Raw genomic sequence first — 13,270 nt, 5'->3', positions numbered from 1 at the left:
TGCCTGGCTTAAAATAGTTCCTTTATTGATCTAGTGCAACCCCCTTGTATTTAACTGATGGGAAACAGGCCCAGAGAACAAAGAAAGGTCACAGCACAGACCCCTGAGCTGCCCCTGCCTTTCCATCCTGACCAACACCTGCTCCACACCCTTGTCCTCCCTGCCTTAAAAAAGGTGGCACACTCACCTGGAGGTGGGTCAGACCATGCCGATCAGAGACACGGATGCCACCCTAAACCCAGTCTCTAAAGGGAACACACAGGCACCAGGAGCAAAAGGGGAAGAAAACCCAGGACTTTCTATACCAGCAGAGAAATCAAATTCCCTCTTCAGCAAGAAAACATCATAGGCACCCAGCGTCCAACCGCCAGCCTGAAAAACCCCCAACTCCACCGCAGGTGGACCTGCCACACACCAAGTGACTCAAGAGCTCCAGGTCGAGGCAGGGAGCAAACCTTAACAAGTACATTATTTTAACTTATTTAAAACTACTCTAGCAGCTTAGAAGCCGTATCCCCAAGAACAGACAGCATGCTTTCACCTTCAAAATTATATAACAGGTTTATAACATAAAAGCACCCAGATGAACCTTCACATTTGATGGTAAACACTGTATCTTCAAATTAATCCCAAATGAGTATAAGATCCCTTGTGGATTTCTAAAAACAGCTCCCTGACCTGCACTTCCTGACGTTAACCGGGTGTCGTGGGTGGAAGGAGGGGGAAGTCTCTCGGGGGCTGGGGGCTTCGTTATTATCCCGATGAGTTAGGCCACGATGTGCCAGATACTAGTTGACTCAAGAGCAAAGTAAGAACTATCTGGTCCACCCAGAAGTGTCCTTGGAAGTCCAAGATTACATTTTCAAAGACAGATTGTATCTTCTAATCTCAGCGAAGCCACACAACACAGCCAGGAGACCAGGCCCCAGCCTGGGTCGCAAGCAACCCTCTGGAAAGCACAGGCTGCTTGAGGGGAGCCGTCCAGAACAGATGGGGACGGACAGTCCCCACCCGGGAACAGCTGCTCACTCAGTCCAGGTGCGGAACTCAGAGGTTGACCTGAGGAGGAGGAGGCGCTCCCCCAGGCCGAGGGATAGAATGTTCTTGGGAACAGGCGCCCGCAGAGAACAAATCCACTCACCTGTTGTGCGGCCTTGTCAGCAAGCAGTGCAAACTCCACAGACAGGCCTTTCAGGGCCTGCTTAAGGGCCCCCCACGTGCTGCTGTTCAGAGTGGCCCAGGAGGGCAGCGGGGTCGTGTCAGACCCTAACGCACTAAGGGAAGGGAAACACACAGGAGAGGAGACACTCAAGGCCTTGAGCTCACCATGCGCTGGAGGCTGGTCCTGCACACAAAGTCCTCCCACGGCAACCCACGTGTTTCCTGCCCGAGACCCTCGCTACTCAGAGTGGTCCGTGGGAAACCAGGGAGTCTGAGAAAGGCAGACCTCAGGCCCCACCCCAGACCTACGGCATCAGTTCCTCTTCCCCGAAAGACCCCAGGTGACGTGTGTGCATGGGTATGCCCAAGACTGCCGCGGACAGCAGAGTCCCGGGCGCAGGTCTCAGCGCCCTCCAGGTAAAGGAGGCGCCGCCAGCCCACAGTCTGTTCCTCCCCAAGTCAAATGAATCTTTTTGTAAAGTCAATTCCTGTCAATGGGAAAACTGCCACGTAAGACACTGGTGAGTATTTATGTGTTCAGGAATCCACATTTCTCCACCTAATTCTCATTTTTTCTTCTAAATATGATCCCCCACTTGCCTGACCCATGAAACGGGTCAGGTGATTACAGGAACAGCACTTTCCGCTGCGCCCACCCCCAGCCTGAAGGTTCCTTGCCCACCTGGCTCACCCCCACCGAACCGGGAGGGCCACCTGCCTTAACTCCTTCCCAAAGATGAGAAGGTCAGCAGCATTGTCAATGGCCCTCGACGCGATCCGCTCGGCCCTGTCGCGAAGCTTGTAAAAGCCATTGTAGATATTTCGAATCAGCTCCCGGCTGACAGCAAACTGCGTCTGGATGTCAGCCGGCAGGAAGTCCTGCCGCGCCAGAAGAGAGATACATGTGTCACTAAACTCGAAATGCCTTGCTGACAGCAGCAGGTGATGGCCCAAAAGATGACCAACAGCAGACACACTCCAGCTGTCTGAACAGGTAAATGAGCCCAACTCCAAGGGCAGGTCACGCCAGAGCCCACCCCCCTCCCTCCTGCTCCAGAGCCTGCACTGGCGCTCTCCTGTCCCTCATCACTTGCACCCCACAAACACTAGGACGGGTGATCCCACGCCATTATGATCACAGGGGCCACTGAAATTTGATCACACTGGAGAGTCTATCAGAAAAACAAATAATAATCTTCAACGATGGAAGTTGAGTTCCTGAAAAGACTCTCCACGTGAGGGGGAGGCTTCCTGGATTCCTCAACCATTCCCAACTCCTTTTATGAGCTTCAATATTAACTGTCAATGCTTACAAAACAGAAAGCTTGGGGAGTAAGATGAAGACAAAAGATTCCTTATTTTTGTATGAAGAAGTTGCTTAAGAAAAAGGCCAGGCGAGGTGGTTCACGCTTGTAACCCCAGCACTTTGGGAGGCCAAGGCAGGAGAAGCACTCGAGGCCAGGAGTTCAAGGCCAGACTGGGCAACATAGCAAGACCGGCTCCACAAAAAAATTAAAAATTAGGCATGGTGGTGCACACCTGTGGTCCCAGCTACTCGACAGGCTGAGGTAGGAGGATCGCTTGAGGCCAGGAGTTCACCGCTGCAGTGAGCTATGATGACACCACTGCACTCCAGCCTTAGTGACAAAGCAAGACCTTGTCTCAAAAAAAAAAAAAAAAGAAAAAAGAAAAAGTCAAAAACAAAATAAATACCAAATAGCTACTTTAATCCTTTTTGGAAAAAGTCAGACCACATTAAAAATTTGTAAAAATACACAAACAAGACAATCAATCCTCTGAAATCTGAGCGGCTGGTGACACAAGCATATGTCCAGCTGAGTCACAGAAAGGAACAGAGGGTACAAGGGGCCCGGTGGGCTCTGGGGTCAGACAGAGCCGAGTTCACATCCCGGCCCTGCTGCTTACAAAGCTTGGGGCCTTGGCAAACAGCAGGCTCTCTGAGCCTGTTTCTTCATCTGTAAAATAGGCCTGACACCCCCATGTTTCACAGCAGCTGAAATGAAGAGGGTTTTTGTGTTTTTTGTTTTTTTTGAGACAGAGTCTCACTCTGTCACCCTGGGTAGAGTGCCATGGTGTCAGCCTAGCTCACAGTAACCTCAAACTCCTGGGCTCAAGCCTCCGGAGTAACTGGACTACATGCATGTGCTGCCATGCCCAACTAATTTTTCTATTTTTGGTAGAGATGGGGCCTCACTCTTGCTCAGACTGGTCTCGAACTCCTGACCACAAGTAATCCTCCCGCCTCAGCCCCCCAGAGTACCAGGATTACAGGTGTGAGCCACTGCACCCGCCTGAAATGAAGGTTAAATGAAAAAAATGTGCAGTGGATGTTAGCATAATCCCTGGCATACAGTAGAGGCAAAATATGTATTAAGTGTTATAATTACTGCTTCTTTAGTTAAGAAGCGAAGTAATAATCAAAATTAGAGAAATACCTTAGCCCTAGTAGCCAGTTTACAATTCATGAATTCATCTCCAACAAACTGAGCTGACTCCTTTAACTTGTTCTGCACATCCTGCAAAAATGAAAAAAGAGACAACTTCAGCCTCCACAATAAACAGAAAAGCTGATGCGAGACCAACTAAATCAACACAAAGCAGGATACAGCCCTTCCTCAAGAGAAATACATTTCCATATGTTAGCTTTTACATACATATTCTGTATCCTCTTTACTGTCTCTTCTTAGATTTTTTTTTTCATTGAACTTGGTCTTCTATAGGCAGGAAAGCCTGACTCAGTGACAGTGGCATTTCCAAACCTCTGACCCTGGAGTGGAGAGAGGGCTCTTCCCGAAATTTGGTAAACCCATCAACAAACTAGGGTAGCGTTGGCACTTGAGACAGACGTTGCAGTCATCAGACCCTAGGAGACTCCAAACGGAGCAAAAGGGCGAAGTGAAGGGTTCTTTCTTCCTGTGAACAGATGCACGGCCCTAGGGAGCCCCGGGGCCCAGGAGAGCTGCCGGGCGGAGGAAGGGCCTGGGCCGGCCCCTGGCTCCCGAGCCTCTGAACAGAGGCCTCCTCGGCAATGTGAGGCCTCCTCGGCAACGTCAGGCCTCAAGAAGCCTCCCAGGAAATACAAGGAGAAAGCCTAACACCGGCTGTACATGTGTCAAGGAATTCTAGAATTTCAGAGACACCTAAAAACCATCTGGCCCAATTCTCTCATTTTACCAAAAAGGAAAACCAAGATCCAGGAGGCTACCGGGAATACCCTATCTGTGGAAAGGCAAGGGGATGTGGAGCTCAAAGCCACCAGACCGAGGTGTCGCCCACCCGCATCCCACCCTGTTCCTCCCCACCTCCCTCTCCTCTGCCTAGAGCCGGAGCAGCTCCCAGGTCTGGCTACATTCCTCCCTGGCAATCAAGATCTCTGCTCCAAAGGAACTTCTCCACCCCCAGGGCTCAAGAGGTCATAGTCCCTGCTCTAGGCAGAAGGTCACAGCATTTACTCAATGTCTGGAATGCGCAGGTCCCCCAGGGCATCACCCAGCAGAAGCCTGCAGGCCTCTGGCAGGCAAAGGCCCCTCTGCCTCAAAGGGAGATGACTGCAAACAGGTACAAGACTCCAGCTGAGTCTGCCTGTGCACGCTCGGGCCCATCTCCCTGCAGTAGGGGCAGGGGGCAGAGGCCCCAGGTCCCCATTCAAAAAGGGGCTTCCCTGTAGCAGGAGAATCTGGACCCTCTACTCCTCTTTGGAGCCTCTTCCCCTCCTTCCCGCCCTGACCCCCCCCCCCCCCCTTCCGCACAGCCAGCAGGCACACGTGGACAAGGATGAGCAAACCTCCCTCCCTCTGCAGGAGCTGGGGCACCTTCCTCCTCACCTGGAAACTAGAGCTTTGCTCAGCTTCTTACTCTCACCAACACTGCGTGGTAGCAGCTCAGAGGAAGAAACGGCCGCTCTGATTTCTAACTGAAACGAGTTCTTTCCCAAGACATGGATCTACAGTGTGGCTCTGCTCAGGAGACGCAGCTTGTGTTTCCAACGTCCTTAGTCAAAGGGGCCTTTTCTTCTTTTTTTTTTTTTTTTTTTAAGTAAACACTTACTCACATCTGGAGTCTCTGGCACTTCCATAAACCCTCCAGACCACCCTGCCTAAATCCCCAAAGTGACCACTGAGACCCACGATCTACATACACATGGATATACAAACTCCTGCAAGGTCAAGACCAAGGATGCCTCTTACGCTCATATTCAACTTACTATTTGGAAAGAAAAGAAGTCTTATACGTGTCAGCCGAACATAAGACAAACTCCTCCCAGGCATCCACACAAGGGAAATGCGAGGCCAGGAGAACAAGAAAGACTTAAGAATGAAAACTAGAGCTGCGGAAACCTCCGCGCTTACCCGTGGACACGGTGAGAGCACAGATGTCATTTAACATACTTACTGAACCACTGAACGAGAGGAACAGCTTGAGGATGACATCCTCGGAGAACGGGGGGTGCCGGGCCACCAGGTTAATGAAGCGCTTCAGGGCTCTCCTCCTGGCCTCGATGAATTCCCTGTCGGCTAAAGGAGCACACAGGGTCACCAGCGCCTGGCGCCTGCCCAAACCTTTCCACTCTGGGTGAGCTCTCAAAGCATCTCGGTGGAGGATTCGGAGCCACATGGTGAGCTGAGGGCACCGGACAGTCCACCGCTGCCAGGACAACAGACCCAAAGAGGCTGTCACAGAGCCGCAGACCCCCACCTCCGACCCCCCTGCCCCGGCACACACCCCTGGGCCCAGGAACTGCCAAGGAAACCACAGATCCACTTGCTCCCATCAGGAGTCCCGGGAGCCAAGTCTGAGTCCTCATGTGGATCACTACGTTAATGGCGGCCTCTATTTTCCCCTCCTCGCACTTCTCTCCAGGAACAAATGAGGTTATGCTTCGCTCATGCAATAATGCCACTCAGTTCTCCTACTCACACAGCTCATAACTCGCTCTGTAGTGCATCCAATGAATTGCTTTCATTCCGGTTAAATATTTTCACTCCAAGGGGAGGAAAAAATTAAAAGTGTATATTGGTACGTTAAGGATATTTAAATATGACCACAAAAAGAAATGGTATTTAAAATATTATTTTTAAAGATAACACAGTTGGATGAATGAGGTTTGCCTCCCTGCTCGAGACCACGGCATATCCTTCCGTAGAGCTACCAAGCAGGTGGCCAGGAGCGAGCAGGTGGCCAGGAGCGTTGTGAAAATAAATGCTCAGTCTCACGTCAGCGTTGGCCCCCAGTCTCCAGGTCCTAAACAACAACTAGACTTGTCAACTTGGATGCCTAGATTTTAGTAAGCACCACCTGCCCCCGGTACACTTTCTGGTCTCCAATGCCCCGAGCAGTCCCTGTACCCTTCCATGCGATGAGAATAACCTGTTCTACAGCACTGTCACAGGAAAAAAGAAAGTCACGTTGTCAGACTCTGGGTTCCACAGTGACCAGGGAGAGGCAAAAGCTTTTCTGCTCCATTTTAAGAGATTTCAGGTTGCTGGAACCTGGCCGACTGTTAAATCTCAGGCTACTTCTCCGTTCGAGTATTCAGTTACTTTGGGATGGTTGGAGAATGGCAGAAAGTCACTGGTTAGCTTTGGGCACTGCCCACCCATCAAGGGCTGCGTGAGAGACGACCAGTAAGATTGGAAATGGCAACTGCCGCCTCCCTGCACTCTCGGGCCCTGGGGGAAACAGGCCTGCGTGGAAGGGGCTCGCAGGTTGTCCCTGACCGCCCGCCTGGCCTGGGGCAGTATTCAGGGGCAGCAATGAAGGTGTGGCAGCTTTCCGAGTTTTCATCTCCCTTAAGGTGCAAGTTAGATTTCCTACCTTACATTTCCTTCTGTTCTCTTCTGCGAGATCACCTAATGCTACTGTTGTACCCATGGCTCAGGTTCCCATGGCTGTGCAGAAGCAGGCAAAGCAAAACAAACCGCCACCATGTGAGCAAACAGTGCCCCTGCCCACCTACTCGGGAGCTCTGGAAGCCCTGGCCACTGTGCTCCAGAAAGAAGAACTAGGCTTCCTTCTTCCACACTGGTGCAGCGAGGGCCCTCCGAGCATGGTAGTCGTCAGCCAGAAGGCTCGGGTGGGCCAAGGGTCACCCTCCCTGTACCCTTGCCTCAGCTGTGACCCAGATGGCAAGGGGCCTGCACCACAGCCAGCCCTGCCACCAGCCCCTCCCAGGCCACGAGTCAGGAGTGGCAAGCATCCCAGTCTACGATGGCGCTATCACCGAGCCGGGACCTCAGAACCCAGGAGCTGGGCTCACTCCTGCCTACCCCGGGGTCTCCAGCAAACCCAACCTTACCTCCCAGCATCCTCTTGGGTGGCAGGGCCGGCACCATGCGATACGGGAACCTGTGCAGCAGCATGTCATGGAAGACCACAAAGTCATTGTACCGTCTGTACACAGAGGACTTGAAGCGCTACGAGGAAAAGGGTTCAGTGTTCAGAACGGACATTTCTTCATCTCCCCTTACCTTCTCCCTCCGCCACTCCATGGGACCCAGATAAATAATGTTACCAAACTCACATTCTCTCCCTGGGCCCTCAGCAAAAAGCAAAAGCCCATAATTCCTTAATGTATGCTAATACAGCTTTTAAACTTTGTATAGCTCTTCATGTCATTTTTAACCATCTGACCGATGGATCTTCTGACTTTTCATAGGAGTTCTAACTGCTGAAGTGGGCACCCATCCTACCCTTCGAAGGTAGCACCTAAGAATGACGCATTCTTTACTTCTCTGGCGCTAACACAAGCATCACTACTGCCTCCTGAAACGGACCCCACTGCCTAAGAGCAGACCAAGCTCTGACTATAAACTTAAACAGCACCGACACCTGACTCAAGCACATTTGCTCACGAACTCCGTTGTGAATGCCATCACTGATGAAACTGCAGGCTCCCCAAGACAGCGTCCTAGTCACTAGAGTAACCTAACCCGGATCTATGTAAAAGCTTACCCAAGAAACACACATGAGGAGGTATCTGTAAAATTAAATACACAACATGCAGAAAAACATGCGCTCAGGTGTCCCCATGTCTTCGAGGCTACACCTGCGTCATGCACACTTGCATCTACCAGACTCCAGCTCGGGCGAGGGGTGGGCACACGCTGGAGAAGGCACATAGCCCAAGGCTCCCCGCCCGTCTGGCAGTGGGTGGCTGACCCGTTCACATGTCAGGAGGTGTCTGGGCAAAACGCCCTCTCTACACATGCTCACTGTGCAGTGATCAGTTTACCTAGGGAATGAAACAGTCCTAGAGAGACCCCTTCCCTCTCTTGGCTTCCACCTCTGGCCACAACAAGTGTTAGAACAGAGCACTGTCACAAGCACTAAAACACAGCGAAACAGAAGCGCTATTACAGAACACAGCAGACGGCAGGGATAGGAGACCTGCTCACTCGGTCCTCCAGACACACCTTTACCTGGGACCACCTGGTGGTGAGACCTTTCAGCAACCCCTGGCAGGGCTGCCCTCCCCCTCACAGGCGTGGGCCCTGCTTTGTCTGTGTGAATCCCCCCAAAAAGGATGGTATTAGTTTATCAATTATTTAATCCACAGGATAAAGAACAAAAACTCCCATCAAAATCTGTTCCAACAGAGCCAAGATACTGAAAGACAGTGGACAAAGGGAAAGAAAGACCAACGCTGCTAGTGCCACATGGGCTCCACACACTCAAGGGCCAAGCCTGCTGCTGTGTGTCTGCATCTGATTAACCCAGATTATCAGGTGCCCCAACAACAGGAAGGTGGAGTCATTAAAGGGGATTAGACTGACATGCCAATCCCACCCCGAATAAAAACTTTTTTTTTTTGGCACAGGGTCTCACTCCGTTGCCCAGGCTGGAGTGCAGCGGTGTCATCATAGCTCACTGCAGCCTCAAACTCCTGGGCTTAAGTGATCTTCCCACCTCATCCTCCTGAGTAGCTGGACTACAGGTGTACACCACCACACCCAGCTAATTTTTTATTTTTTTGTAGAGACAAGGTCTTGCTATGTTGCCCAGTCTGGTCTTGAACTCCTAGCCTCAAGCAATCCTCCCATCTTGGCCTCTCGAAGTGCTGAGATTATGCCCAGAAAATTTGATTCGCTATTTAGGAGTCCATATTCTATGGGGCTGACACTCTAATCCTCAGGGGTTTCCCAGTATTGCAAAAATACCAACAGCCTAGCTTGTATCTGAGGTTTGTGCTCTCAGCACCATCGTATGAGATTCCTAAGAAACAGACTGCAGAGCACAGTGGTGGCAAGGACAGATTGGACCAGGTGGGGACCAGGCAGGAACATGGCTAGGCCCAAAAGAGATGCAGGGACCAGACCAATGGGAAAATCTGCTCAGCAGCTTGACTCCGCCATCAGGTTTTGGATCTTACCTGCAAGGCAGGCACTCGGATACTCTCTTCAGCCCCTCTCCCCATCATACCAGTCCTACCTGAGACTTGTCCCTTTCTCCCCATGCCCCCCACACACCCACAGGCACAATTTGCCAGTTACCTGGCTGGAAACCTCATATTCCACGTGCTTCAGGAAGAGGCCCTTCTTCTCTGGAATGAGCTCCACCTGCACAGTGTCCCTGGCTAGCAGCTCCTGCAGGGTGTAAGACAGCAGCAGCGGGTTCCCCCGCGGCATCTGCATTCGACTGGGTTCTGGGTCCCTGTCCTCGGTAACCTGGGGTGTCTGCAACTCTGCAGGAGAGAAAATGAATGCTCAGTAAGGTGAAGCTGCCTGGAGAGTACCACCTCCCTCTCCCGTGTGCTTGCTCAGCACGTGGACTATGGCCACGTCACACAGCCCAACTCACCCTCGGCCAGGCCACACTCGCTCATTCATGCTACAGAGCCGACACTGGGGACACGTCCTTTCCCTCAAAACAGTCACTACCCTGGGTGCTTCCACCTGCTCGTGAATCAGCAAATACACCCACATTTCTACGACCAAGTCAAGCCTAGTCTTTAACTTGCGGAAGGAAAACCAAGTTAAATATTTATAAATTATGTGCAAAAATGAGTCCTCTTTTCCTCTACAGCCAAGATAAAGGGCTCAAACAAAAGGAATTAGCCATATAATTTTCTGTATGTCCCAGTGATTCTACAGTTAACACATTACTTTCATAAGCCAAACCAGCATTCCAATTTATAAAAAGAAAGAAGAAAAGAAAACACAAGACAAGACTACACGCCCGCTTATAGTCAGGGTTCCTGATCATACAAACCAAAGAATTAAGCCCTAAAACTTCAGCTTCCTTGTGGACAAGAAGTCACCCATGAATCATCCACAAGGCAAAAAGCAGCAAAAGGCAATACAGGGAGACTTTATGCTTAACAAATCGCAAAAACGAAACACAAAACAAGGAAATCATGTTTAAAAAGTCAGTTTGGTTTTTAATATAGAGTGAGTTCTAAACAGAAAAAAGAAGATCTTTTCAGTTAAAAAAAATTATGAAGTAAAGGTGGGGGGGAGGAAGGTCTTATTCCGATTAGTTTACTATAAATAAGTACAGCAGAGTGTAGGTTTCTTTTCTCTATTTTACAAGTTTTCTACACTATGGCTGTATCACTTTGTATGATTTACTTCCGACAGCAACTCTTGAGTGCAAGATGCTGGCTCACATTCTAAAACAAAATTAGTGGCTAGCTTTTCATCTGTGAAACTACTCCACATTTTAGGATTTAAAATGTAGCTCTTTAATTGATGTTAAAGCTTAAGAAAATAAACTAAGGCCTTCACATTTATTTGAGAACCCCTAAAGCCCTCATAAAAACTCCCCACAAAAACTCCGTATTATGTGCTCTAAAACAGTGACCTCCCAGGTGAGGGCACCTACCCAGGGTCAAAACAATCCTAGGGGTTCACGAAGAAAATATGAGCAGTTTTTTTTATATTTTTATCTCTTCTTTTTTAATGTATAGCCTCATGGTATTGTCATAACATACATAACACATAGCATAGTAGCACATGCACATAACTTGTTAAAATATATATGCATGGGGGGAGGAAAAAATGTATATACATATGTATGAGTGTACATGTTTGCATACACGTGTGTACATATGTATGTATATTTGTATGAGTGTGTTTGAGTGCATACATATGCAGATGTATGTGAGTATGTACAAGCATGTATTTGTGTGTGTGAGTGAGCGCAGTGTGAAGGAGTGTGCGTATGCATGTATGAGAGTGTGTGTGTGTACTAGGAATCCCCAATATTTTAACAGCCACATGTGTGTGGGGACCACAGCTCTTGAGTGTATCTGTTCCCCCAAGTCATCCCAGTCAACCCAGCTCCTTTCCGTGTAAAATATTCTGACACAGCCTTAAAACTCTACACGCACTCTTCAGGGAGTACAAATATCCTCAGTCAATAAAACAAGCATTTCTTCAAGTACCTACTCCAGGGACCACAGTGATGGGTAAGACAGAGCCATCACAATGAGCTCATTAATGTATCTGTCCATTCAGCAGGACCAGGCAAGGCCTGTACGTAACCACACTCCAGGGAGAACGGGAGCCATCTGTAATGAGCACCCTGAGAATTACAGGAAGGAGCCAAGACTTGGCGCTGGAATGCAAACTCCACCAGGGCAAGGATCCAGTCGGCTTTGTTCTCTGATGCATCCGGCTGCTAGGAGCAGCCTGGCACATAGTAATGGCTTAGGGACTGTTTGCTGAGTGATTGTCTGCCGATATTCTGTTTGCAGGAATGAAAAGCAAGAGTATCTCTAGAGAAAAGCAAAGTCCTATTTATCTAAAGTACAGAAATGTAGAAAATAATAAAGCTAAATAATGCTAAAAAGGTAACAGGGGAAAATTAATTTTATCTGAGAAAATATTTGCAAGTCATATCTTATAAGGGACTTGTATCTAGAATATATAAAGAACTCTTACAACTCAGTAAAAAAAATAAATAACCGAATTTAAAAATGGGCAAAGGATTTGCATAGACATGTCTCCAAAGATATACAAATGGCCAGTAAGCACATGAAAGGATGCTCAACTTCATTAACCATCAATGGAATGCAAGTCACAGCCAAGTAAGACACCACCCACTGTGACAGCTCCAATAAAAAAAAATGAACAGACCCTCAGAGACTGTGGACACCATCAAGCACACCAACATGCGTACAATGGGAGTCACAAAAAGAGAGGACCACGAGAAAGGGTTAGAAAGAATATCTGAGTAAATATTGGTCAAAATTTTCCCAAATTGGGATGAAAAACCTCAAATAACTCAAAAAACCCCAACTAGGATAAACTCAAAAGAGATTCACACCTAGACACATCACAATCAAAATGATCAAACTGCAAAAGACACAGACAAAAAGCACCAGGACTGCCAGGAGTGGTGGCTCACGCCTCTAATCCCAGCACTCTAGGAGGCTGGGGCAGGAGGATCACTTGAGGCCAGGAGTTCGAGACCAGCCTGAGCAAGACTCTGTCTCTACTAAGACAAGTAGAAAAATGAGCCAGGCATCGTGGTGCATACCTGTAGTCCCAGCTACTCGGGAGGCTGAAGCAGGAGGATCACTTGAGCCCAGGATGAGCTAGGCTGTTACCCACAACACTCTAGCTCAGGCGACAGACCAAGACTCTGTCTCAAAAAAGAAGAGAAAAAAAGAAAAAGCACCAGGACAGAAACAACTCAAGTACGAGCAGTCCTCAATGAGATTAAGAGGACTGACTTCTGACTTCTCTTCAGAAACCAGGGAGCCCAGAAGGCTACAGGGTGATATATTCAAAGCACTGAAAGGCAAAGACAGCCAACCAAGAATTCTATGTTCAGCAAAACTACGCTTCAAATACAAAGGAGAAACTAAGACATTCCCACATAACCAGAGACTGAAGGAACTTGTTGCTAACAGACCTGCCCTCCAAGAAATGAATCCGCGGGTGAAAAAATAAACAGCAGCAGCAAAGTAACTACACTAATGAACGTAAAAGACAGGATGAACATATTTTTTATTTGCAACTTTTTTCTAACTGATGTAAAAGACAAGTGCATAAAGCAGTAATTGTAAATCTGTTTCAAGGGCATACAATGCACACGATTTAATTTGTATGACAATAGCAGCACAAAGAAGAGGAGAAGGAATGAA

The 13,270-nt window shown here is 48.9% G+C and overlaps 1 protein-coding gene across 2 annotated transcripts in view; it reads right to left on the bottom strand.

Annotated features, from left to right (window-relative positions):
• Nucleotides 1-13,270, bottom strand: part of SNX8 (sorting nexin 8) — a 40,478-nt gene that overhangs the window by 7,532 nt on the left and 19,676 nt on the right. Inside the window, exons 3-8 of one of the 2 annotated variants that reach the window (XM_069485846.1) lie at nt 9,672-9,854; nt 7,478-7,595; nt 5,575-5,696; nt 3,618-3,698; nt 1,880-2,040; nt 1,142-1,274 (exon numbers count right to left, since the gene is read on the bottom strand). In XM_069485846.1, the coding sequence (XP_069341947.1) occupies nt 1,142-1,274; nt 1,880-2,040; nt 3,618-3,698; nt 5,575-5,696; nt 7,478-7,595; nt 9,672-9,854 (798 nt within the window). Of the gene's footprint in view, nt 1-1,141; nt 1,275-1,879; nt 2,041-3,617; nt 3,699-5,574; nt 5,697-7,477; nt 7,596-9,671; nt 9,863-13,270 lie in introns of both variants that reach the window. The other variant, XM_069485847.1, reaches the window with a different exon arrangement.

This window comes from Eulemur rufifrons, chromosome 14 (assembly GCF_041146395.1).
Source record: "Eulemur rufifrons isolate Redbay chromosome 14, OSU_ERuf_1, whole genome shotgun sequence".
NCBI lineage: Eukaryota > Metazoa > Chordata > Mammalia > Primates > Lemuridae > Eulemur > Eulemur rufifrons.
This window is presented reverse-complemented; position numbering and strand designations above follow the sequence as displayed.